This window comes from Ips typographus, linkage group LG2 (assembly GCF_016097725.1).
Source record: "Ips typographus isolate SLU linkage group LG2, UJ_Ityp_2.0, whole genome shotgun sequence".
In the NCBI taxonomy this organism is placed as follows: Eukaryota; Metazoa; Arthropoda; class Insecta; order Coleoptera; family Curculionidae; genus Ips; species Ips typographus.
In genome coordinates, this window is record NC_138423.1 from 20,205,224 (window position 1) to 20,227,715 (window position 22,492).

Below are 22,492 nucleotides of genomic sequence, written 5' to 3' on the forward strand. Positions count from 1 at the left end.
CGGTGATGTCATTGGAGGTACACTGAGACGAAAATGACAACAAACAAAATTAAGTTGAAATTATTATGTCATTGAGAGTAAAAAATTTGAACAAAAAACGGCTTTCGCTACGTATACAATGGCTACGTTAGTATCAAACAAGAAAACTTGTATAAATTTACCTTTTTCTAAAAAGTTTTATATTATGGGGTAAAAAACAAACAATTTTACAACATATTTAATAATGCCTATATTACCTTTGGTAACGAGAAATGCAGATTTAGATACGCATATAGTTGATGGAACACAAGTTCTATAAAATGCATATAGTTAACATTCAATAAATAACTAAAGTAAAAGAAGTATATACAATGTGATTTATTCCTCAAAAGGATGTAATACTAGTCAACCACCATGAGCTTTGTTGTTGCAAATCGTAAAACTTGCACATTATACTAAAAACTTAACTACTAAAAAACTTAATAAGGAAACTAGATTAAAAAATACATTTTTTTATAAATGGATTAAATGGCAAGTTGAAAAAATACTTGACATTTCAAGTATGTAAATTGTAGTGATGTAAAAGCTATACAACCTTGACAATTTCGCAAACTCTACTTAAAAACCTCTATAAAAAACTGTTTTATTTAAGACTGATATTTTTATTAAACCAGTTTTTAGACAGGTTAATAAAACATTTATAAGTCTATTTCAGTACATTGTCAATTATGATAAAAGGTAAACTAACAAAGTGGAAACTATAGTGTTTAGGCAAAGTGGCAAAGTAATAAAAATGGAAAGTTTATGCCTTAAAGCACTTTTGGCTATTATTAGGGAACCTGATAATAGTTTTGGCACATTAATATAAAACTGGATTAACTGTCTGGTAGAAGTAAACCAGATTTTATAAATATGGCTCTTAAAGTAGTGAAAGTATAGCATATGACAGTCAAACAACTATAATATAAAACAATAATGTGTATATTAAGTTGTAGGAACTGTTCATCACTTTAAAATCTACACTAAAGGTGGATCGTCATCGTCATCCTGCCCAATCATAAACTCATCATAATTTCTATTTCTTTGGTTAAATCTTTCTCTTAACCACTTACCCAGTTCAAAACGTTTACTTACATAAATACTACATATCACAAATGTAATTAAAATTAAAGGTATAAGAATACCAGCCAGCAAGGAACCATCACCCTGGTTATCCACAAGGCTTGAATACTTGGATGTGGTAGTTTGGGGCAGCACGCAAGTGCCATTCACTTCATTGTAGGAACCACCACATACACATAAGGCATCCTCACAAGCTTCAGTAGTTTTATCACATGGATATTCATCAATTAGGGATGTAGAATCACATTTATCACCCACTGAAAATATGCCTCTTTAGAAAAACATTGTAAATTACTGTTACAGTGTTACAGATAATTAAAAAACCTCACTACAGAAAAAATGGGATCACAGAAAAAAACAAGGAGAAATCACAACATTAAAACTGGAAAACCTTCAAACCAGAAATCCCTTTTACACTTTTCTAAAAAGTTAATGTTCAACAATAAATGAATGCTAAGTCCAAAAGTTATGACTAATTTGTTTTATTCAAAGTAGTCTGATAAAAACAGAATAAATTCTACTAATACAACAGTAAGTATTATAAATAGGTAGAGTACATACCTTTACACAAGGATTTAGTGAATAGTAATCCAAGGCAGAGTAGGCCACCATAAAACTTGGAAAAAAACATTGTTCCAGCTTACATTTCACTGAAAATAGGGCCAATTTAAAGGCAGATAGTGGCAGATTGCGGTACCCTGGAACTTGACATCCTCTTTGTGATGAAGTACTTATCTAGACAACAAATAAACCGATAACCAAATTCAATAGCAATAAAATTATCAGCCTACAGAACTTTGAACAAACAGAACATATTTTCTGTATGAACAATAGTCGCTGTAGACGGTAGTGTGAAAAGCGTTTACCTTCCTAAATTGAATAATCAATTTAAACAGCCCGGGGAACGACTAACTTATGCACTTAACCAATTTAAATTTGATTTAATTTAAATCTTTTCCGGAACGAAAAAACCCCACTGGCCAAAGCTTACGAAAACAACACAAACAAAGATCAATCGTCAAAAAATAATAATGACTGATGTCAATGATGTGTTGCGTCAACTACTGTCAAAAAACTGCTGCTCACGTGTTGCGTGTATCATTGTACCAAGAGGTAGGTCATGTGATACGTCTAATTATGTGACAGTTGTTTTTCCTTACACAAATGTTTTGCTTTGCATTTGAAAAATTAACCTGATTGAAGTTTTATTTACGGTTTTTGATTATATTATTATACTATATTCAGAAAAAATGAATATTTTACATTTTAGTTAATTAAATACACAAGGTGAGCAACAGTAACATGGGATTTACACTACACTATAACAATATTGAATTTCAAATTGATTTCTGAGGTGATTCTCACTCACTCACACTATTTTAGAACTATAAAGCGTAATTTAACAAAAAATAGGTAACTAGTAGCACCTAATTATCCTAATCTCATCCAGTTGTCCAAACAAAAGGTTCCAACCTGTCTTCAATATCTAAATAATTATTTAAAGTTTCCATACTTTCTAAGGTTTGGTTTAACAGCATATGGCATCTATTTAACTGGTGTGACAACTCTTGCACTCGCGACAACTTATCAGCATATTTGGCATACTTTTTCTGACGATCTGTTGCAACTGCCACCATTTTAGCTATGTCAGAATCAATCTGCAAATAAATATGTTAACATGACTGTGAAAGAAAGTAGATAGAACAGATTATTACCTCCCGAACTCTTTGAGTGAGCTGGTTTTGTTCAGTGGCAACCATATTAGCAGTTGTGGTAAGATGCCTCTGAAACCTTAAACAGAGATTCCTAAAAGGGGTTGGATCCAGCCTTTCTAAAACTTCTGGATCTCTGGCAGCTGGTAAACTTAAAGTGGCCCTCATTATTGGTAAAAACATGGGAATATTTTGCAATTTAACAACATCTGGATCTTTATCAGTATCACTTGAGTTACCATCCATACCATGAACCACCACAATACTACTGTGAACTGCTTTTGTTTTTGCTTTGCCTGAAAGTCTGTGCCCTACGTGTTGGTGCTGATTTAGGTTTTAGTAATTGTTTATTAGCTAGTTTTGGAGAGTCTCCTATAGGTCTATTCACAGTGTAACTAATGTAGGGAAGGTCAGTGTCACTACACACACTGGGACCGGGTGATGTAGACCTTCCATTATCACTGTCTTCAGCTGTGGGGGGCTGTTCGGCACTGCACGAGCCTGGATTTGCTATGGTGTGTTGTCGTCGAAATCCTGATTTTATTTGCCCCCTTTTGGTTGCATCCTGATTTGGTGTTAAGTGACTAGAATGTTCTGAACCCATGTTTCTTATTACTAGTAGAGTGACGAACAATTTAAATTAAAATTGTTGTTTTTAATTTTACTGTTTAAAATAACATTTGATTATTTAGCTTGACCCTTGTTTTGTTATTATTTGTTTACACTTGACTGTGTGTAACAATGACTTATGTCAATTGACAACTGACTAGCCTTTTTCTCAACGTATCGTTAAGGTTAGAGCGAGATAGAACATGCTCAGTGCGTTCAGATTTTAGCAATGATGGAGTAAATGGTACGTTCAACGTTTGCGACCTTCAAACGGCTTTTTCATGGTCCTAGGAGCGAAATTTGCTCGAAAATACCACAAACGGGCTTATAACAATGCCAAGCTTTAACCAAAATAATCAAATTTTCTCCAAGCTAGCGTTGTAGTCTTAAAACTAAGAAATATATGGGATTTGAATTTTTAAGGATAGTTTTAATGTACTATCTAATAATAGTTATAATAATAATAATTAGACAATCTTGTCAGAAATTATCGTGAACTGGCAAAAGAAAAACCCATAAGATTAGATTTTGATAGGAAAAAAATCGTACATCCTGGTTACACCCATACACAGTCATACATTTTGTTTGGAGATCAAGAAACAACACATAACATAAATATACGAGTACTTTCATGTATGTATGATAAAACATGAGTACTGCATCTTATCACCATTATAGTTTCCTGTGTCTATCTATTATCCGTAATTTCAGAGCTTGCAGAGATTAATTTGTCGTTTTGTTCTAAGGTATGGACATTTTAAAATTATCCATATAAAATTAACGGTCTGAGGTCTGCAAAACTGTCCAGATCGTTTGTTTTGTTGTTGTCTTTCCATTCAAATCTCCATCCAAATTTAAAGACCTGTAGAACTCGAATACTGAAACTCTCCAAAAATCTCCGGAAAACCTTAATTGATCAACTTGATTAGATTTCATATAGTTTCGAAAATTGGATCACATATACAGGGTGCGTGTGTAATATTTGAATGCATTTTTATTACATTTCTGATAAAGCTATACTACAAGTAATGAGTCATACAGTAATCATAATTGTTTCTTTCTGTATAATATAATGGTATGTACGCCGAAAGATTATCATTCATCAGTAGGACGTTATACGAACTGCACTTATTTAACATGAATGGTTTAACTCATTTTTTCGTTTATACGTTTGTTAACTGTATGGTGTCATTTTTTCAATCGGAATGTTATATTTTTAATAGTGAAAGTGTTATAGTGATCGGTGGGGAAGCTTACAAAAACAGTTATTTTTCGTATAGTTTGTTACTGCAGAGCGGTGAAGGTGGTACTTTGTAAGTTTTTCTTTTAGATACTTTTATGGGTGCAAACTGTCAAGTATGAATTACAATTAGTTATTTACCGAATAATGAATAATACTATAAACATTTATAGTATTTATAAAACATTTCCCTTTTTTATGTTGATGAGTAATTTATGAGTAATAGCAGTTGTTGAATTTTTCCAATACCTATTAACTTACACGCTTATAAAATTTGATATGTTAACTATTATACTATTGATTTTGTGGTAGATTAATAGTTGGAGCTCCCAAGAATAGTAATACTTCCAATGGTGGAGGAAATATTTATAAATGCGATTTGCAACATGAGTCCAGTTGTCTTCAATATCCAATTGGTATGTAATAGAAATGCAAAAAATAGATTCCCATGCAGTTAATTAATGTATGTTGGTTAGGTAATATAATAGACACTCACATAGTAAATGGAAACTTTTTTGGAGCCAGTTTGGATGGGAGCGACATTACAGGAGGTTCATTTGTGGTAAGAGTATTAATAGTTATTTAACCAACGAGTGTATTAATGAAAGCGATTAATAATCAAAATGGTTTAATTAATTAAATTGAGATTATTAATCGATCATTAATATAAGAGTTGGTTACAACATTTTTCCGTCGACTGTAGTTAATAATAAATGTTTATTATTCTAAAAAGTTTGAAAAAAACTAATTGTCAGTTGTATAGACAATACGGCAAACCGAAATCATAGGCACCCTTGACAATGACAGTGACAGTTGGTTCTGTCGTTAATGGTGGATGTCAACTGAATAATATGCGTCTATTTCTCTCTGTTTAATACAAATAAAGTAGAATGGAACTATACTATGAGACCTATTTGGTTGCCTTTGATAAAATCGTGCATTAAAGTAAAACAATTGAAAAATCATGCATTAATGGGACTCATTAATGAACAATTTTGTATCCGTTATCGTCCATTAAAAAAGCTGTTAATACGTGGTCGACGGAAATAATTAATAAACGCTTGATATTAAGTCTATGTGTGGTTAAAACCACAAAAATAAAAATTTGTTTATTCATATATTTATATCACGTCTGTTTAAAATGGCAACACTATACTCTCAGAACAACAAAATTTAACTTGTTTGTACAATTCAATTAAGAATATAACGATGTTCTATGGCCGGTTGTACCGACATATTTAAGAGCACTTGATTTGACTGTGGCACATTTGCATCTGACCTGTTACAGTCTAAACTCACTTAGCCTAAAGAGATTCTAAAATAATTTTAAATACTTCGGTACAATGCGCCCTTAATCATTTTAAAATTACTTTTAAATTTAGAGAAAGTTGTCATTTTTCTACTTTATAAGTTTCGTATTTTTATAGAAAAAGAACAGTTCTTCATTGATGGCAATGTCTGTGTTTATTTTAATTTAAAATAAGTAATTATCAAAACAAGAAATTATAAAAACGGCATAATTGATGTACTGACAAGAAATTTCTTTACCTTTTATTTTTAAATACAACAATTTTTAGGCATGCGCCCCTCGACATTTTACTGCAGATGGTAGAGTCCCACGTCTTAAAGGATATTGCGTTCATATGAAGAACAATTCAGAAAATTACCAGGAAATCAAGCCTTTTCTGAACACCATTGGTAATCAAAACTTATTTTTATTAACAACGAATATAATCTAAAATTTGAAATAATCACTATTCAGAGAATTTATTATACACATTGTTTGATTGATTTTAGTATAGTCACAGAACTTTCCTCAATGCGTAACGCATTTTTCAAACGAATGGTTGGAAGAACGTGTAATTGTAGATAATATCAATCAGACAACAGGTTATATGGACTAATCACACAGATGTGGTAAAACTAAAACTGTCCTTTAGGAAATCATCAATGCATGCGCGAGACAAAGACAGAAAACCTAAAAAAAGCCCAAGTAGGCATTTTGCTGCGATGTTGTCAAACGTTTCCCTGAATTCGTCAACTAGATTACTTGCAAAAATAATTTTGTGACTGATAATGTATTTGCGATAGGTGTCCTGTTTAATTTGTTTTCGGTGTACATTTGTTTAAAAACTTGCTTGCCAAAACAGTGCCAATAACAAAATTAAGTAACTAATCCAGTTGATGAATTCAGTTGAGTTTTTGGCAACATTTCTTTGAGGTAGTTTTTGACTACTAGATATTTTATTAGGTTTTCTGTCTATGTCTCCCGCATGTAATTATCTATGTTTCTCTGTCAACTACACGGTTTTTCTATGGCCAGTTCTAGTTTTACCACATCTGTATACACACTGTCAGAGTTATGCTAGTACTAATGGCGTTTTCTATTAGCATGTCTAGTGCAGAACCAGTGTATTGTCATACTGTTTCAATGCCATTTGATAGAGCAGGATATAGATACATTACTTTCGCACTAAACTTGCCAATCGAAAACGTCATAAGTCTGCATGTGCAGCATTTGCGTAAGTCACAGCACCTGCCTAGGAGTAAAGCCTAAGCCTTGCTGCTTTTTCTTGACCAATCACAAACTAGAAACAGTGCTGTGATTTTTTCAAATACTGCACATGTAGACGTATTCACTTATAACATAGCACACTTGTAAATTGTTTTAGATTATCCGGATATTAGCTCTTCCAAGGAGTCTTACTATGACTTTGCCTTTGCCATGCTAGGGTTTGATGTTTCCTACTACTCAGAGGTGATGATGATAATTTCTATTCTACTTTTAATTTAAATATAATACTTTTACAGAATGAAATATTATTTGGGGTGCCTGGAGCAAAGAAGTTCAATGGTAAGAATGCTATAGTTTTATACAATTTTAGTATTTCTTGTTTTTATTTGGTAGAAATACCAAATTGAAAAGTAGTATATCAGAATGTGGTTTAAATTTTCTTTCAGGCGCTACCATATCGCTCACATCACGTGATGGAGTGATCTCCCACTTGATGCCTAGTAGACGATTTCCTTCTTTTCTTGATGAAGACACATATTTTGGTATACCTACAGGCAGATTTTTAATTTGTAGCATTATTTTATGATTACTTTAGGTTATGCGGTTAAAGTTGCCAAGTTTCAAAAGTCAGATGTATGGTACTTAGCAGGAGCTCCACGGGCTAATGATTTAAGAGGAAAGGTCTTTACTTCAACAAGAAATTACTGCAACTCACTAACAAAAATGTAATATTTTAGGTTACATTGTACTATTACAATATTAGAGAAAAAGAAAAAATGCACATTGTGGCCAGCTTTGATGGTGAGGAAGTGGGAGCCTATTTTGGTGCCACCCTGTTAGTCAGTGACGTGGATAATGATGATCTTGCTGACATTATGATCGGAGCTCCAACCGCTGGTGGAAAAACTTGGGATGAAGGGGCTGTATACGTTTACAAAGGCTTGAATGGCAAAGTAAGTTTTTGCCACTCTTTTGTGATCGTTATATAAAAGTCTGGATAATGTTGAAACAGTCATTTACATACCTAACCAAATTGACTGGATCTTCTAGTGCTGGGGCTCGATTTGGAACTGCTTTAGTTACACTCGGCGATTTAGATTTAGATGGGTTTAATGGTAATAAACGTGTAATCCTTTCCCTTAGAAGATTGTCTATTCCTTTTTATGAGCAGATATAGCGGTGTCAGCCCCTTATGAAAATGGTATAGGGGCTGTGTACGTTTATATGGGCTCTAAAGGAGGATTGTTGAGTAAATATAGCCAAAAGATTGTTCCTTCTGATTTCAAAATGATTGGTGGTCCAAGTCCTAAAGGATTTGGTTTAGGTTTATCCAGAGGGAATGATATTGATGGAAATGGACATAACGGTACGGTTAATCTGGAAATTAAGTATTGTATATACTCAAACAATTTGTTTACGTAGATATAGCTATAGGAGCCTACAAGACTGACCAGGTGTTCATTGTCAAAGCCTACAGCGTTGTTGACTACCGTACCACTCTATTTTCCTCTATTCCTTCCATAACTAGTGACATCAAAGAGTTCAACATTCAATTATGCCTAGTCACTACGAAACGAAGTTCAACTAAAACAGTGACGCAGGTGGATTTCAATATTTCCATTGAACTCGATTACAGATCCGTGGAAAGAAAAATTGAGGATCGTCGATCAGTTCAAGTAGAATCTAACAGCTGCAAGGATTATCTTATATCATTAAAAGTTAGTAACACAAAAATTTTAGTCCAAAATATGTCAAACACATATACTATTGTAGAAGTCATCTACAGATATATTTCCGTTTTCGATTGTTTTAAATTTGAATGTGGTGAGTGAGAACATTGTGGCACACGGCGATAAGTCTGTAGAACTGTCAGTACCATATAGTCACGAGTGTGGCAATGACGATATTTGCCTAACTGATTTGTCCCTGCTATTGAAATTAGACAGGTCTGTAGTACTGGTTTTGATGTATTTTGTGTATTTTATGTAAAATCAATTCAGGGAGAATTTCGTTTTGGGGGCAGACAAAGACGTTAGTCTAGTCGTGTCAGTGAACAATAATGGAGAACCAGCATATCAGTGTCGTGTACTGCTAGTTATTCCTTCAGGTTTTGATCTGAGAAATACAAAAGATTGCGTTCAAACTGAGGGGAATTATAGTTGTTTGATTAGTGAAATTCTGAAAGGTTCTAGCGAGGTAAGTTGAGAAGTTGTGCCAAATTATGTCTCTAATATATTATGACAGTTAAACTAAAACTAACAGCATTTGCGTAAATTTGTAGTTTGTGATTGGAAATATTTTCATAACATTTTTCTACTTCAAATCATTTGCTATACTATTCGTTGTAGAGAAAATTCGTACTCGACGTAAAAAATGTCAAACCCGATACTGAATTAATTGCATTTTACGCCGAAGTAAACTCTTTGGGTAAAAACAATCCTGCTGCTGAAAGTCGTGTTTCACTTGATTTACCTGTTGCCTTGGAAAACACTCCTTTTATCAATGGGTAAGCTGCAGAAATCCGTCTTGATAGACTTACTATTTTCCTTTTTTCCATAGGAAATCCACGCCTGAATATGCAGAACTGGAATTATCCCAATCATTGGTAGAAAACTTTGACGTGACTTATCAGTTTACTTTAGGTAAAAACGGACCTTCTCCACTTTTCATAAATGTGGACATTTGGCTTCCATTAGAAGAGTATAATGGAGAAAATATTTTTACTATTACTGAAATTGAAGTGAGGTTTTATTTGACTGAAATATTCTTAAATCCCTGAATGAAAATTGTTTAGGGTACAGTGGGAAATATTAGAATGGGATGCCAAAGCAGTGTTGAAGCTACAGGAACAAATGATGATGGTAATTCAACCATCGGTGTCAATTTTTCTGAAAACCGGACTATTGCACTGAAATGCGACCAGGGCCGAACTTGTGTTAAATATTCTTGTGAAGGGGAATACTTGGAAAGTTCCAGTCAATTTGCTGTGTTCACGGTTAGGAGTGTCATAAACTTCAAACTACTAGGTTAGGTTAGATTAGTTTTCCAAACAATTTTAATTTTACTTTTAATAAATTTCTAGGATTAAAACATAAGGAAAGCCTTTCCAGTGAGGATTTAATCGCTTATATTCCTGTGGCGTATCAAACTTCATCAACTGGAAGGTAATTTTTAGTTTTTTTCCCATACTTACTTATACAACACTTTTAATTTGTAAAAAATAGGGTGGAGAAATCGATATTGTTTTTGATCTTTGTCCACCTGGAAAACTACGTTCCACTGTGGGTGTACTTGGTGGCTGCAATTGGAGGTATCCTTCTGTTAATTTTGCTAAGTTACGGTTTGTACAAGGTAATTTAATACCACACTTCAAATACATCAATATTTTAATGCATTTTTAAAATTCCAGTGCCATTTCTTTGACAGAATTTACAAAGAGAAGTTGGAGCAAGAAAAAACTTTATTATCAGTAAGTTGAGTTGAAAGTTGAGTATTTATTTTTGATATTTAATTTTAGCCAGCAGCTTACGATTTGGTTGTGGACGGAGCGGGCGAGACGAATTACAACCATGAATATCTTTAATGATTTATATTTTTTGAAAAATTGTGATATTCTACACATCTGAAGAATTTGTGTAAAAACTGAATAAAATAGTCTAGTCTTCTCCTACTTTTTGCTAAGTTTAAAAATAAATGAAGTTGATGTGAAATGTATTTTTGCAGAAAATGCCTACAGAATTTAAGAAATTTTAAAGGAATTCAAGAAAACAATGAAGAAAAGACTAATAAATGCGCATCAAAAGCAACAATTCATGCAATAGAATTTTGAAATTATAAAAAACCAAGTAAATGTGTTTTTTAGGGGAACCCTTGGAGGAACCACATAGTAGCTCGATGGCGCCAAATTTGACAGTTGAGGCGTTAAGAAACACTTAAATACTTTGCTTGAGTCACGTGACAGCTGTCATAACTGTCAAAACTCACTCACCAGTTACCTGAAAGTATAAGATATGTCTATATGACATTAACTGTGCTTATATGATATTATTAAATGTGGTTCTTTGAGAAATTGCACTGTAAATTGTGTTACAGGTCTGTGGAGTCAAAATTGACAGTTGTGACCTTGAGGAACACTCCTATATTTTTCTTACGTCACGTGACAACTGTCATAACTCGTTCATCAGGGACTTGAAGCTCTAAAATTAGAAATAGTTGCTAATTTGAGAAATTACACTGAAAGTTGTGTTTAAAGTTCCATGGTGTCAAATTTGTCAGTTCTGACGTTAAGAAACACTTTGGTACTTACATCACTTAACTGTGTAATTTATACTGTCAAATTTAACGTCTTAAACTGTCAATTAACGTCACAACTGCTAATTTCGACTCCACAGACTTACACATAACAATGTGCGGCATGAAAGAGACGCGGTTCGATTTGACATTTTACAGTATTGTTTTTAACGAGTTTTGACAGGTGTCAGGTGACTAAAAGCCTGTCATTAAACGTCATAGCTAGTTCAGTTCGTCACGTTTTTCCAACTACCCGAATTAAAGGTTTCTTGTGTTTTTCGACGTCGTGTTAAGAGTTTGAAAAACTGATTTTTTCGGTTTGTGATTGTCCACAATCCCATTTCCTGAATTGTTGCAAAGAGAATATTCTGAGAATATTTGTAACAGAAAATTCTAGATATTTGACCGTTTTCCGTAAATTCTTCATAGAGAGATACCTTGTACTATCTCTAGGTGTAACTATTAGTCAGTTTTCATAGGAATAACATTTTTTATATGAGTATCCTTCCTAAAGCACTTGTAGGACACTTTTTTCTAGGATTAGAAAAGAAAACAAAATATTAAATTTTTTCATGATTTATTTCCTAAGATCATCACAATTTGAAACAAAAAAAGTATATGTACAGAAATAGTGAAAGTGTTTTACCATCCGTGTCCCAAAGAAATGGGAGCCAATTTGGGGGCATAAGAAATAATAGGGGCTGGGGCCAAAATCGGTTTAGAAATAATGGAAGTGGTGTACAAAGGTGCGGTTTTGATGATGGGAGCTGGCAAAAGAGTTTTAGCTCCTAGAATGTTAGGTCCCCATCCTTTAGTGATCAAAGGTCCAGAGATTAAGGAAGGCTCAATTCCTCTCCATATGGGTAGTGGAGGGGCGTCGAACACTTTGGTGATGACTGGAGCAGACTGGATGATGGGAGTGGAGTAGCTCTTGGTTAGAATGGGGGCTGGAAGCAATGCTGGAGCGTGTTCCAATTCCAACAGTCCTCGTTTAGTTTTCGTCGATTCTTCAGGAGCCGCCAAAGAAACGACAAATAAACCAGCAAAAACAATCTGCAATTTGATTACCACATTTTAGTACAAGGTTTAATAGACAAGTATAATAAAATCAGAATTTTACGAGAGCAATAAACCACCTTACTGCCTAAACGGGAATTCTACAGGTTATTGCGGTAATACTGCTGTATTTTCCTACTTTGCAATCAATTTTCTTTTGACTGGATATACGGCGCATAATTTAAAACTGGTATTTTTAGCATTGCTGCATTTACGTAGGTTGTGTGGTTAATTGGGTCAGTTGCTTATATTCGCTCGAGTTGTCAAATTTTTTTTTCACTGATGATTAACATCAGGCTTGGCTTGGGCTATTTAAGACTTGACAGAGGTTTATGGGTGGCCATTATCCTATCTACAATATCTATATATTGTGTAAAAGTGGTTTTGTGTTGCAATAATGAATACGAAAATAATTTTTGCACAAATGGCAAACTTTATGATGAAATTCTATGTTAAGATAAAACTAGTATCTAGTCTTGAATCAAAGCAATCTCAATTTTGCAGTCCTAAAACTGAACTGCTTTGTTTAACCTAACCAAGAATCTTTGCTTGGAGATTTTCAACTCTCAAAAGAAGTTCAAGTTGGTCTGAATACAACCAAATCTCTGAAATGACGAGAAATCTTCACTAAATAAACAGATATTCACTAATTATTTTATTACTTAATTAATTTCTTCGACAGGTAATAGAACACAAAACAAAGAAGCTGTAAAAAGTTTTGGGCCACCCTGTAAGATTTTTGCACGTCTTAGATTTCAGTAAACCAATAGAAAAAACAATTGAAAGGGTTTATTTGTGACTTCAAAATTGTCAGGGATGTGATGAAACATTGAATAATACAAAACAATTTAAAAAGCTTGTGAAGTCAAATTTGGTGTGTACAGAGTGATTATTGTTTATATTTTACTCAATAGCAAACTCTGTTAATTATTTGACCGCATAGTTTCAATCAGAAAATTTACAGTATTTTTTCTGAATTGCCAGAATCTGATCATAATGTCAAGCACTTGTCAAAACATCGATTTCAAATATTTTTTATGTATCATAGCCAATGTCTGTTTTTGAGATATTGACGTTTAAAAAAAGACATTTTTACAATTGATTGGTTTAGGTAATTAGAAGAGTTACTTTCTAAACTTGTGAGAATGGATCATTCTATATAATGTAAAACTGTTAAATCGTTATGTTAATTATCCATTATGATTTCCGCGATTTTCTAATGCAGTTATAGTATTTCTTATATCGTTTTCCTACTCTGGTACTGTGGTGGACTTTGTCTCACCCATTTTATTTTTCAAAAATATACATTTAAATCTAAAAATAATAACTGTATATTTGATTTGTTAATTAAGACAACACTTTTAATCAGCTTTGTAAACAGAGAATTTAATGAAAATTGATACTAGTAAAATGTTGTACCTAACACATGCGAAAAGCGTCTTTTTTGCCCTTTAACTGCGTTGGCGAGTGGGCAACATGCGGAAAGTTGTACTTTGTCTAGTACGTATTAGGTAATCAACAATTTCAGAAACAAAAACGTTAGAAGTAATTATTTGGTTAGTGTTTTCTAGTATAACTCAACTTACTAGGGATTTCATGGTTGGACTGTTTTTCACAATTTGGCACAAATCACAGTGTTAAATCTACTTTAAAGACCAGATCTGGTTTAATTGTTGAGAACTGCGTATCCTGAATGGTTGTCAGTTGGCTTATATAGCCACCAAGTGGTAGGGTAATGTATATGGTTCTTGCCAAAGAATTAAGCGATTTTTTCCTTAAAATGGAGTTGTTGCATTTTAGTAGATCTGGTCTATAATATTCGCACACAGTGTGATGAAAATGTTTTTAGTACGTCGTCTTGTCCATATTTAGACCATTTCTATGCCAGTACGTAAACTTGTGTTTATGTACGCCGTTTTGAGACTAGAACAAACATGTTCTAGAGTGAAGTATCTGTTAGAGGTTTATAGACAGTTAGTGCGTGTTAAAGGTATTCATTGAGTTTGCATGGACAAACTTATGCACACGTACTATATAAACCTTGTATTCCTGGTTGTTTTGTATTCAGGTAAAGCGATTTATTATCATCGTTCACTTTTACTTTTCTGGCTCAAAAATCACAGTTTACACCTTTAAACCCATTAGCTCATAGTGGTTTATACCATAAATGTGATAAAGTTACCCTGATTACTACCAATAATGGACTTTGCCAATAGCAAAGTTAATAGCAAAATAACATAATACTTTAGGTTTTTATAAATGCGTAATCACAATCACTTTAACTTATACAAAGACAAAAAAAAATTAAATTTACATTAAAAAAAAACTAGGACAAAAAGGGCTGTTGCAAAAATGCATAAATGCTGCATAATGTAAATAAAATGTGCGTGGCAATGGTTACGCTAAACTACAATTTTAGTTAAAAACTGTTTTTTTTGTATAGTAACCGGTAATGTGTGTAACTACCAACTTTTTTGCTATTCTATAGCACAGTCTAAGAGATTTTTTAGTCATTTTCCAGATTTTTAAGTGGTTATTTTGACACCCAACGTTTTTTTTTTCACAAAATATGCAGTTTTGTCTATTTTTGTGTGTAAAAGCTTGTTTTGCCTTTTTCTATGTACTGTCTTTAGTAATACAAACCACCAAGATAATTCATCAGTCAAATCAAAAAATCTTAAATTACCCAATTGCTTAACAATAATTACTATAAATAGGTACAAGATGTGTTTGAATTTTATGCAATAGCCCCGCAGTTCAATAAATACCGTTTTTTCATACATACAGTAATAATAGTTATAATTACTTTCTGAGTTATTCACTGTATAGCAAAGATTCTTATCGGTACTAACTTAACGTCTCTGTAAGAACATTTGTTATAATCTGGGCGACTATATCTTTTCTGCTATTTCAGGTCCGACCTCAACAAAATGATTTAGCGATTCTGAGACATTATCAAGAAAGCTTTACTTGACGTACAACAAGTAGGAAATTAAAATTCAGGTTAGGTTTGACTGACTAGAGCCTGCTGGTTTCTTTTTTTTTGCAAAATACGGTTGATTGGATGATTATCTATAAATTGGGTTTTAACCCTCAGATACTGTCGTAAAATCGAGTCTAAGTTCAGTTTGGTTTTGCATGTGACAGAACGAGTGTAAAAAGTAATTGTCTAAACTACACTTAACCAGCAAGCTCTGGTGGTTTTTGTCATATCATTGCAATAATTTTTTTTTTGAATTATTAGGGAAAGTAAAGATAGTTAAAACAGAAAACTGAAAAATAACAGAAAATCTTACCATTGAAAATGAAGGAAATTCAGTTAAAATGCAATGAAACACAATTTGAGTCAGTATTTCAGAAAGCTTGGGGTTACGATCGTAAAATTTACTGTGTAAGTAGTAAATTAAAGTTAAAATCCAGGGACATACCGCATTTTTTTTGTAAACAACCCCTACTTCTCAAACTGTGATAAATACCATTAAAAATGAAAGAAATTCAGTTAAAATGCAATGAAATACAATTTCAGTAAATATTTCAGAAATTCGGAGGTTTACTGCCATGAAATTTGCTGGGCAAACAATAAATTGACCTTACAATCCAGGGAGGTACTGCATTTTTCTGTAACCAACCCTTACTTTAGTCAAACTGTGATAAATACCGTTGAAAACGAAGAAAATTTAATTAAAATGCTATAAAACACAATTTGATTCAGTATTTCAGAAAGCTTGGGGTTACGATCGCAAAATTTGCTGTGTAAGTAGTAAATTAAAGGTAAAATCCAGGGACATACCGCATTTTTTTTTGTAAACAACCCCTACTTCTCAAACTGTGATAAATACCATTGAAAATGAAAGAAATTCAGTTAAAATGCAATGAAATACAATTTCAGTCAATATTTCAGAAATTAGGAGGTTTACTGTCATGAAATTTACTGGGCAAACAGTAAATTGACCTTGCAATCAAGGGAGGTACTGCATTTTTCTGTAACCAACCTTTATTTTAGTCGAACTATGATAAATACCATTGAAAATTAAAGAAATTCAGTTAAAATTCAATCTGTCAATATTTAAGAAATTTGGAGATTGCGGTTCTGAAATTTGCTTTGTAGATAGTAAATTGACCTTAAAATCTAGGGACGTCCTGAGGATTTTTCAGAAACCACCTTATTTCAGTCAAACTGTACTGAAAGTCATTAACAATCTAGAAAAGTTAGAAAGTTAGTGTATTTGGAATTTTTCCAAATAAGATTTTGCATCTCTTTCAATTTCATTACATCCTACAGTTTTGTACCAGAAAAATTAAACACAAATTTCAAATACTAACAGAACTTTTATTTACTATCACATTACAAAATAAATAAAAAAAGTACAGTTACCGTATATACATTAATACTTGTTATAATCCAATCAATTACCACAATTTAGAGCCACCCAATCCTAGACTCAATGGAGCTCCGTAGCTTTTAGCGTAAATCGGAGCCGGAGCTGCGTAACTGGAGATGGTTTTGGTCAGAAGAGGAGCGGAAGATGCGTAGCTCAAAGTCGGAGCTCCGTAGCTTATAGCGGGGGCGGCGTAGCTCAAAGCGGGGGCGGCATAGCTTTTAGTTAAAATGGGTGAGGAGTAGGACAGAGGAAGTTGGTCGGAATAGCTCAAAGATGGGGCGGCGTAACTCAAAGGAGACAGCACACTTTTGCTGAGATACTGGGTAGGAGCGGCGTAGCTCAATAAGCTTTTGCTGTAAACCGGAGCTGGGGCGGCATAGCTTATTGGGGCGGACAAAATTGGAGCCGACTTGATGATTGGAGCTGGAGCAGCGTAGGAAATGGCGGGAGCTGGTAGAGTGGCGTAGCTTTTGATGATTGGGGCGGGGGCGATGGTTTTGAGGATGGGAGAACCTAGAGACAGGGAAGAACCATATCCATAGCCTAAGCTGCCTAAGTCTGAGTGACCGGAGATGATGGAGCTGTCTGAGATGCCGTAGCCTAGGTCTAGAAGCCCACGTTTAGTTTGCTTCTTCTCTTCTTCTTCTTTGGCGGCAACGATGGCCAAGGCGGCTACGAAAACAATCTGCAAAATAATTCTAGTTAGTTTTGATTGGTTGTAAAGAGTCTTTCAAGAGAGGTTAGTGCCTCCAAAACAAAATAAATAATGTATATTCACTACAAAGTAAAAAATAAACTTAAGACCTGTATAAAGCAAGTTATAACATTGGTTTAAGAAACATTTTAATGACTTTTTTTCTATTCGTGTACAAAACTAAAGTTCAAAAAACATGTTTCCTCATGAAGAGGCACAATATTTGATTTTCTGTTTATTTGAGAGTTTTCATTCATTTTGTATTACTGCGTGGTAATAGCACAGTGAAAATTGGATAAAAGAAAAAAATCAAAATTTCTTGAAACTGAAAAAACTTCAGCTTGTAGAAACTCTTAAAAAAGATGATAACAGAAAACTTACTTATTACAAGAAATTATATTAGACACCCACTCTGACCTGCGTTAATACCACTAATTACTCAGTTTCTTATAAGAAAATTAATTGACTTATATTGTGCACTTAAGTACGAAAAACACATAAATTGCATGAAAAACCATGTTCTTCAACAGTTCGACATAAACAAAGCCGGTTTCTTGACACAATCAGGACAAACCACTCCATTAAATCAATATTGAATGCCTTATAAAGGGGTTATGTAAAATGTTAGATACAAGGCACTAGAACTACGACTACTTACCAAAAACTTCATTTTTAGGCAAGTTATCTGAATGAACTGATACTGAATCCTTCCATCGCTGGACTATTTATAATAATTATTAACTAAAAGTGGTGGCAAAGCAGTTCAGTTCGATTCCTGTGTGCTTTACTTTTATGACATATGCTGAATTTCATAACTTGATCGCGAAAAAATCGTTTGAAACTCGAATATCAGTACATGGCCAGTGGCGTGGCCAAGGTTTGTCGGTAATTGTTAAAAAAATATGGACGTAACGCGATCACGGACCTAAACGTTTTCCATTGAATTTATTGCATTTTTCCAACTGCAACCGGATATATTCTTATGTTTTATGAATAACAATGGATCGAGTATTCACAATTTTGATTTTTTTTGCGTTTACTTCGTGAGTACTACAGCACTGGAAGGCCACGTAACAACCGCTTTTTGATTATTTTCCTGCTTAAGGTTACTTCAGACGTTCTTCAAGTATCTACTGTGCTCATTTTTTTTGACATAAACAATAATTGAGTAATAATCATTTTGGATTCGTGAAAGGGTCAGTTTTGTACATCCAGTCGTTTAAAACAATCAACTAAAACCCGTTAAATTTTTTTTTAAATGTTTTGAAGCTTATCAGCATGAATAGGGTTTTGGTAAGTTTTGTGGAAAATGTTAGGTTAGTGTTATTTAATGGGTTGTGTATTTTTGCTCCATTTTTCTTATCAAAATACGTTAGGTTGTGTGTTTTGACGCCATTTTTTTAGTAATCATTTTTTACTTCCAATAAATTTTACAGGCCATTTTGACTCTGACTGTCCTTTCAAACTGTGTTTCTGTCAGTTCAAACTTGGACACCGCTTTTTTTATCCCTCACTGTACCAAATTTTGTAATTTTTTTTCAGGTTATGGTATAGGATGTTTATATTAATTAATTTTTGAGGATTCCAAAAATGTGCTTAAAACAGTAATTTTCTCACTCCAAGTGAGGTTTATAGGCAATTTTGTCCCTGACTCCTTTCAATCTGTTTCTGGCAGTTCAAACTTTGACACCGCTTTTCTCCCTGACTGTACCAAATTCTGTAGTGTTTTTTCAGGTAGTTAGATAGGAAATTTAATGAGGATTCTAAAAATGTGCTTAAAACAGTCATTTTCTCACTCCAAGTGAGTTTTATAGGCGATTTTGTTCCTGACTGCCCTTTCAAACTGTATTTATGGCAGTTCAAACTTTGTGACCGCTTTTCTCCTTGACTCTACTAAATTCTGTAGTGTTTTTTCAAGTAATTGGATAGAAAATTTAATGAGGATTCTAAAAATGTGCTTAAAACAGTCATTTTCTTAGTCGAACTGAGTTCAATAGACGATTTTGTCCCTGACTCTCCTTTCAAACTGTTTCTGGCAGTTCAAACTTTGACAGCGCTTTTCTCCCTGACTGTACCAAATTTTGTAATCTTTTTTCAGGTTATTGGATAGGAAGTTTATATTAATAAATTTATGAGGATTCCAAAAATGTGCGTAAAACAGTAATTTTCTCACTCCAAGTAAGATTTATAGGGGATTTTGTCCCTGACTCTCCTTTCAAACTGTTTCTGACGGTTCAAACTTTGACATGGCTTTTCCCCCTGACTGTACCAAATTCTGTAGTGTTTTTTCAGGTAGTTAGATACGAAATTTAATGAGGATTCTAAAAATGTGCTTAAAACAGTCATTTTCTCACTCCAAGTGAGTTTTATAGGCGATTTTGTTCCTGACTGTCCTTTCAAACTGTATTTATGGCAGTTCAAACTTTGTGACCGCTTTTCTCCCTGACTGTACTAAATTCTGTAGTGTTTTTTCAGGTAGTTTGATAGGAAATTTAATGAGGATTCTAAAAATGTGCTTAAAACAGTCATTTTCTCACTCAAAGTCAGTTTTATAGTCGATTTTGTCCTTGACTCTACTTTCAAACTGTTTCTGGCAGTTCAAACTTTGACACCTCATTTCTCCCTGACTGTACCGAATTTTGTAGTATTTTTTCATGGTAATTTATAGGAAATTTAATGAGGATTTCAAAAATGTGCTTATAACGGTCGTTTTCTCACTTTAAGTGGTTTTGACAAGCAATTTTGTCTCTGACTGCCAAACTGTGTTCAAAAGTTGCAAACATTCGGGTTTAGGAAAGTTTTCTTGTAGTATTCGAAAGAAAACGTGTTTCTGAGATTTATGACAGTTTTTTTGGACAGTGGTCACGTGACTGCCTATCTAAATTATCCCCCAAAACCCACGTGATATCTGATACTAATGTCAAAACTGTCAAAGTTTGCTCTTTTTTGTTTGGTAGTTATTTTTTAGGTTAGGTTACTGTTTTTGTTTGGTTAAGTGTGAATTTCTACGCTAATTTTTCAGTAATTAAAAGCAGAAGAAAATGCCAAAGTAGTGAAATAGCAGAATACGCTGAGCAAACTCAGCAAACTAATACTTGGCAGGAAGAAGAATCACAAAATGTTGAAAGCATTGAAATCCATTATAAAATATGATATGGCATTGATAATAAACATAAAGCACATTTTAAAAGATTGATGAGATTTTTTTAAAAAACATCCGCTTTTTCTTCTGAAAATAGTCAAAAAGACTTTGTCATATTATGTGTTGTGCATGTGCAGAATATATTTCTTTTGACTATATCTGGCATTTTTAACGAAACTATTCTACTTGTTATTAGAACACCTGAGAAGTTACTTTATAATTGGAAAAATCTGCTGTCTGTAATTATTTAAGTATTGAAAAAATTATCATATCATCATAAAACAATTATCTGAACTTCCATATTGAATGATTTTCAACTTTTCTGGTTAACTCAAAATTACCAAGTTGTCTGATAGTTTATTTTGTTATTACCGTTATACAAGTATTTAGCCTCGATTGTTAATAAATCTGCTAAGTCACCTGCAGTGATTTAAATAATTCAGAAAGTTGCAAAAGTATTTTTTTACAAACACCCATTTATACTGTCAACTTTCTTTTGATAATTATTATTATAGTAAACATTTGTCCTGGCAGTAAAATACATAATAAAACACTTAAAAGCACAAAGGCCAGGTTACAACACTAAAAACCGAAGAAAACAATTTATTCATACACTGATTTAGCAACGAAAGATAACACTTTTAACAATTATTATATCATCTGAAAAAAACTGTAGCCGTCTGTAAAAGTTGCGTGTAAACCTGACCTTGCCTTATTACTAAACGTAAACCGCGAGTAAAAAAGGAATAGTTGTTCGAGATTTGTTGTATCCTCTCTACCATGTCAATAAATTATTGACTTTCTTGGTGAGTAACATATTCTGATGCAATTCTGTAAAGTGGAACAGACGCGGTTATTAATGAAACTAGACTTGTGTATTATATAGGTGATACATCCGTTTTACGATTAAGTAACTTAAACTGGTAACGCCCTGTAGAACGTAAGTTGACAAGTTGTTAATCTCTTAAGTAATTTTTTTGTGAAAAGTTTTGATTAAAATATTATACTACATTGCAAAAATCATTAAACTTTTTTGACTTATTCCAAACGAAGGAAATACCTTAAATATGCACTGTTTAAGTTTAAAGTGTTAACACACATTCCACTTAAGCAAACTATCAATTACTCATGTTGGTAAAACGACCTCGACTAACAATGTAATTCATAATTTACAATAAATATACGTTTTGGAAACGTTATAGGCATCAGACCAGGTAAAACGTTATCAATGAGCTTTATGGATATAAAATGTAATATTTTTTGAAATTTCCTCAACAATGAGCTTATTGTTTCCAAACTACAAGGACAAACCTACGCATCACCTTAAATTTTCTTTAGTTATTGACAATTGTTAATGAATTTTTACATCATAAGTTGCGACACCAGTCAATTATTCCTAACAATTGAGGTGCTAAAATTGGATTACACAAAGCTCGTAAAACAACGTCGATTTGGGGTTAACAACGTCAGCTGGCCATACTAAGATTTACTGATGAAAGATAAGTTGAAATCGAAAGGTGTAGTACTGAAACGCCTTTAAAAAATAATGTGTGTGTGCACCGGTTCCACTTTCTATATAGTTCTATTTTCCTAACTGACAACTTGCTGAACTAAAGGTTTCAAATTGCATAAAATCACTTTATTTTATTTTTTTTTGTTTTAAAGACTTGAGCAATTGAACTGGTTTTACTGTAAAGTTAACGCGCGCCTGTCTATTTATCATCAGAATGCACCAGAAGCGACGTTATTTC

At 33.3% G+C, this 22,492-nt stretch overlaps 5 protein-coding genes across 5 annotated transcripts; 1 reads left to right on the forward strand and 4 right to left on the reverse strand.

Annotated features, from left to right (window-relative positions):
* Positions 1–214: 214 nt before the first annotated feature.
* Positions 215–2,127, reverse strand: LOC145725274 (uncharacterized). Its single transcript, XM_081973969.1, has 3 exons — positions 1,968–2,127; positions 1,663–1,836; positions 215–1,358 (listed from the first exon to the last, which is right to left on the reverse strand). The coding sequence occupies exons 2-3, from the start codon at positions 1,730–1,732 to the stop codon at positions 997–999; spliced, it is 432 nt and encodes a 143-aa protein (XP_081830095.1). The 5' UTR covers positions 1,733–1,836; positions 1,968–2,127; the 3' UTR covers positions 215–996.
* Positions 2,128–2,298: 171 nt separating this feature from the next.
* On the reverse strand, positions 2,299–3,553 carry BORCS5 (BLOC-1 related complex subunit 5). Its single transcript, XM_081973968.1, is given in 3 exon segments — positions 2,299–2,759; positions 2,817–3,080; positions 3,082–3,553. Coding segments are annotated over 3 exon segments (816 nt in total). The 5' UTR covers positions 3,418–3,553; the 3' UTR covers positions 2,299–2,543.
* Positions 3,554–4,484: 931 nt separating this feature from the next.
* On the forward strand, positions 4,485–10,887 carry LOC145725270 (integrin alpha-PS3-like). Its single transcript, XM_081973964.1, has 21 exons — positions 4,485–4,735; positions 4,975–5,078; positions 5,139–5,224; positions 6,240–6,360; positions 7,335–7,420; positions 7,474–7,516; positions 7,624–7,719; positions 7,773–7,858; positions 7,915–8,130; positions 8,190–8,292; positions 8,349–8,543; positions 8,600–8,895; positions 8,951–9,123; positions 9,178–9,373; positions 9,526–9,683; positions 9,737–9,917; positions 9,972–10,203; positions 10,260–10,341; positions 10,402–10,528; positions 10,587–10,646; positions 10,695–10,887. The coding sequence occupies exons 1-21, from the start codon at positions 4,500–4,502 to the stop codon at positions 10,758–10,760; spliced, it is 2,943 nt and encodes a 980-aa protein (XP_081830090.1). The 5' UTR covers positions 4,485–4,499; the 3' UTR covers positions 10,761–10,887.
* Positions 10,888–12,027: 1,140 nt separating this feature from the next.
* On the reverse strand, positions 12,028–14,257 carry LOC145725275 (uncharacterized). Its single transcript, XM_081973970.1, has 2 exons — positions 14,110–14,257; positions 12,028–12,520 (listed from the first exon to the last, which is right to left on the reverse strand). Exons 1-2 carry the CDS (start codon positions 14,119–14,121, stop codon positions 12,110–12,112), a joined length of 423 nt encoding a protein of 140 aa, XP_081830096.1. The 5' UTR covers positions 14,122–14,257; the 3' UTR covers positions 12,028–12,109.
* A 2,575-nt stretch (positions 14,258–16,832) lies between these two features.
* LOC145725277 (uncharacterized) lies at positions 16,833–18,416 on the reverse strand. Its single transcript, XM_081973971.1, has 2 exons — positions 18,258–18,416; positions 16,833–17,590 (listed from the first exon to the last, which is right to left on the reverse strand). Exons 1-2 carry the CDS (start codon positions 18,267–18,269, stop codon positions 16,934–16,936), a joined length of 669 nt encoding a protein of 222 aa, XP_081830097.1. The 5' UTR covers positions 18,270–18,416; the 3' UTR covers positions 16,833–16,933.
* Positions 18,417–22,492: the final 4,076 nt, after the last annotated feature.

What these genes read in the sequence shown, in the direction of transcription:
- LOC145725274 (XM_081973969.1), bottom strand. Translation starts at nt 1,732, where the DNA reads ATGTTTTTTTCCAAGTTTTATGGTGGCCTACTCTGCCTTGGATTACTA. An exon ending in CACTAAATCCTTGTGTAAAG is followed by an intron (nt 1,359 to 1,662) that starts GTATGTACTCTA and finishes GCATATTTTCAG; the next exon opens with TGGGTGATAAATGTGATTCT.
- LOC145725270 (XM_081973964.1), top strand. Translation starts at nt 4,500, where the DNA reads ATGTACGCCGAAAGATTATCATTCATCAGTAGGACGTTATACGAACTG. An exon ending in ACAAAGGCTTGAATGGCAAA is followed by an intron (nt 8,131 to 8,189) that starts GTAAGTTTTTGC and finishes ATGTTGAAACAG; the next exon opens with TCATTTACATACCTAACCAA. An exon ending in TTCTGAAAGGTTCTAGCGAG is followed by an intron (nt 9,374 to 9,525) that starts GTAAGTTGAGAA and finishes TATTCGTTGTAG; the next exon opens with AGAAAATTCGTACTCGACGT.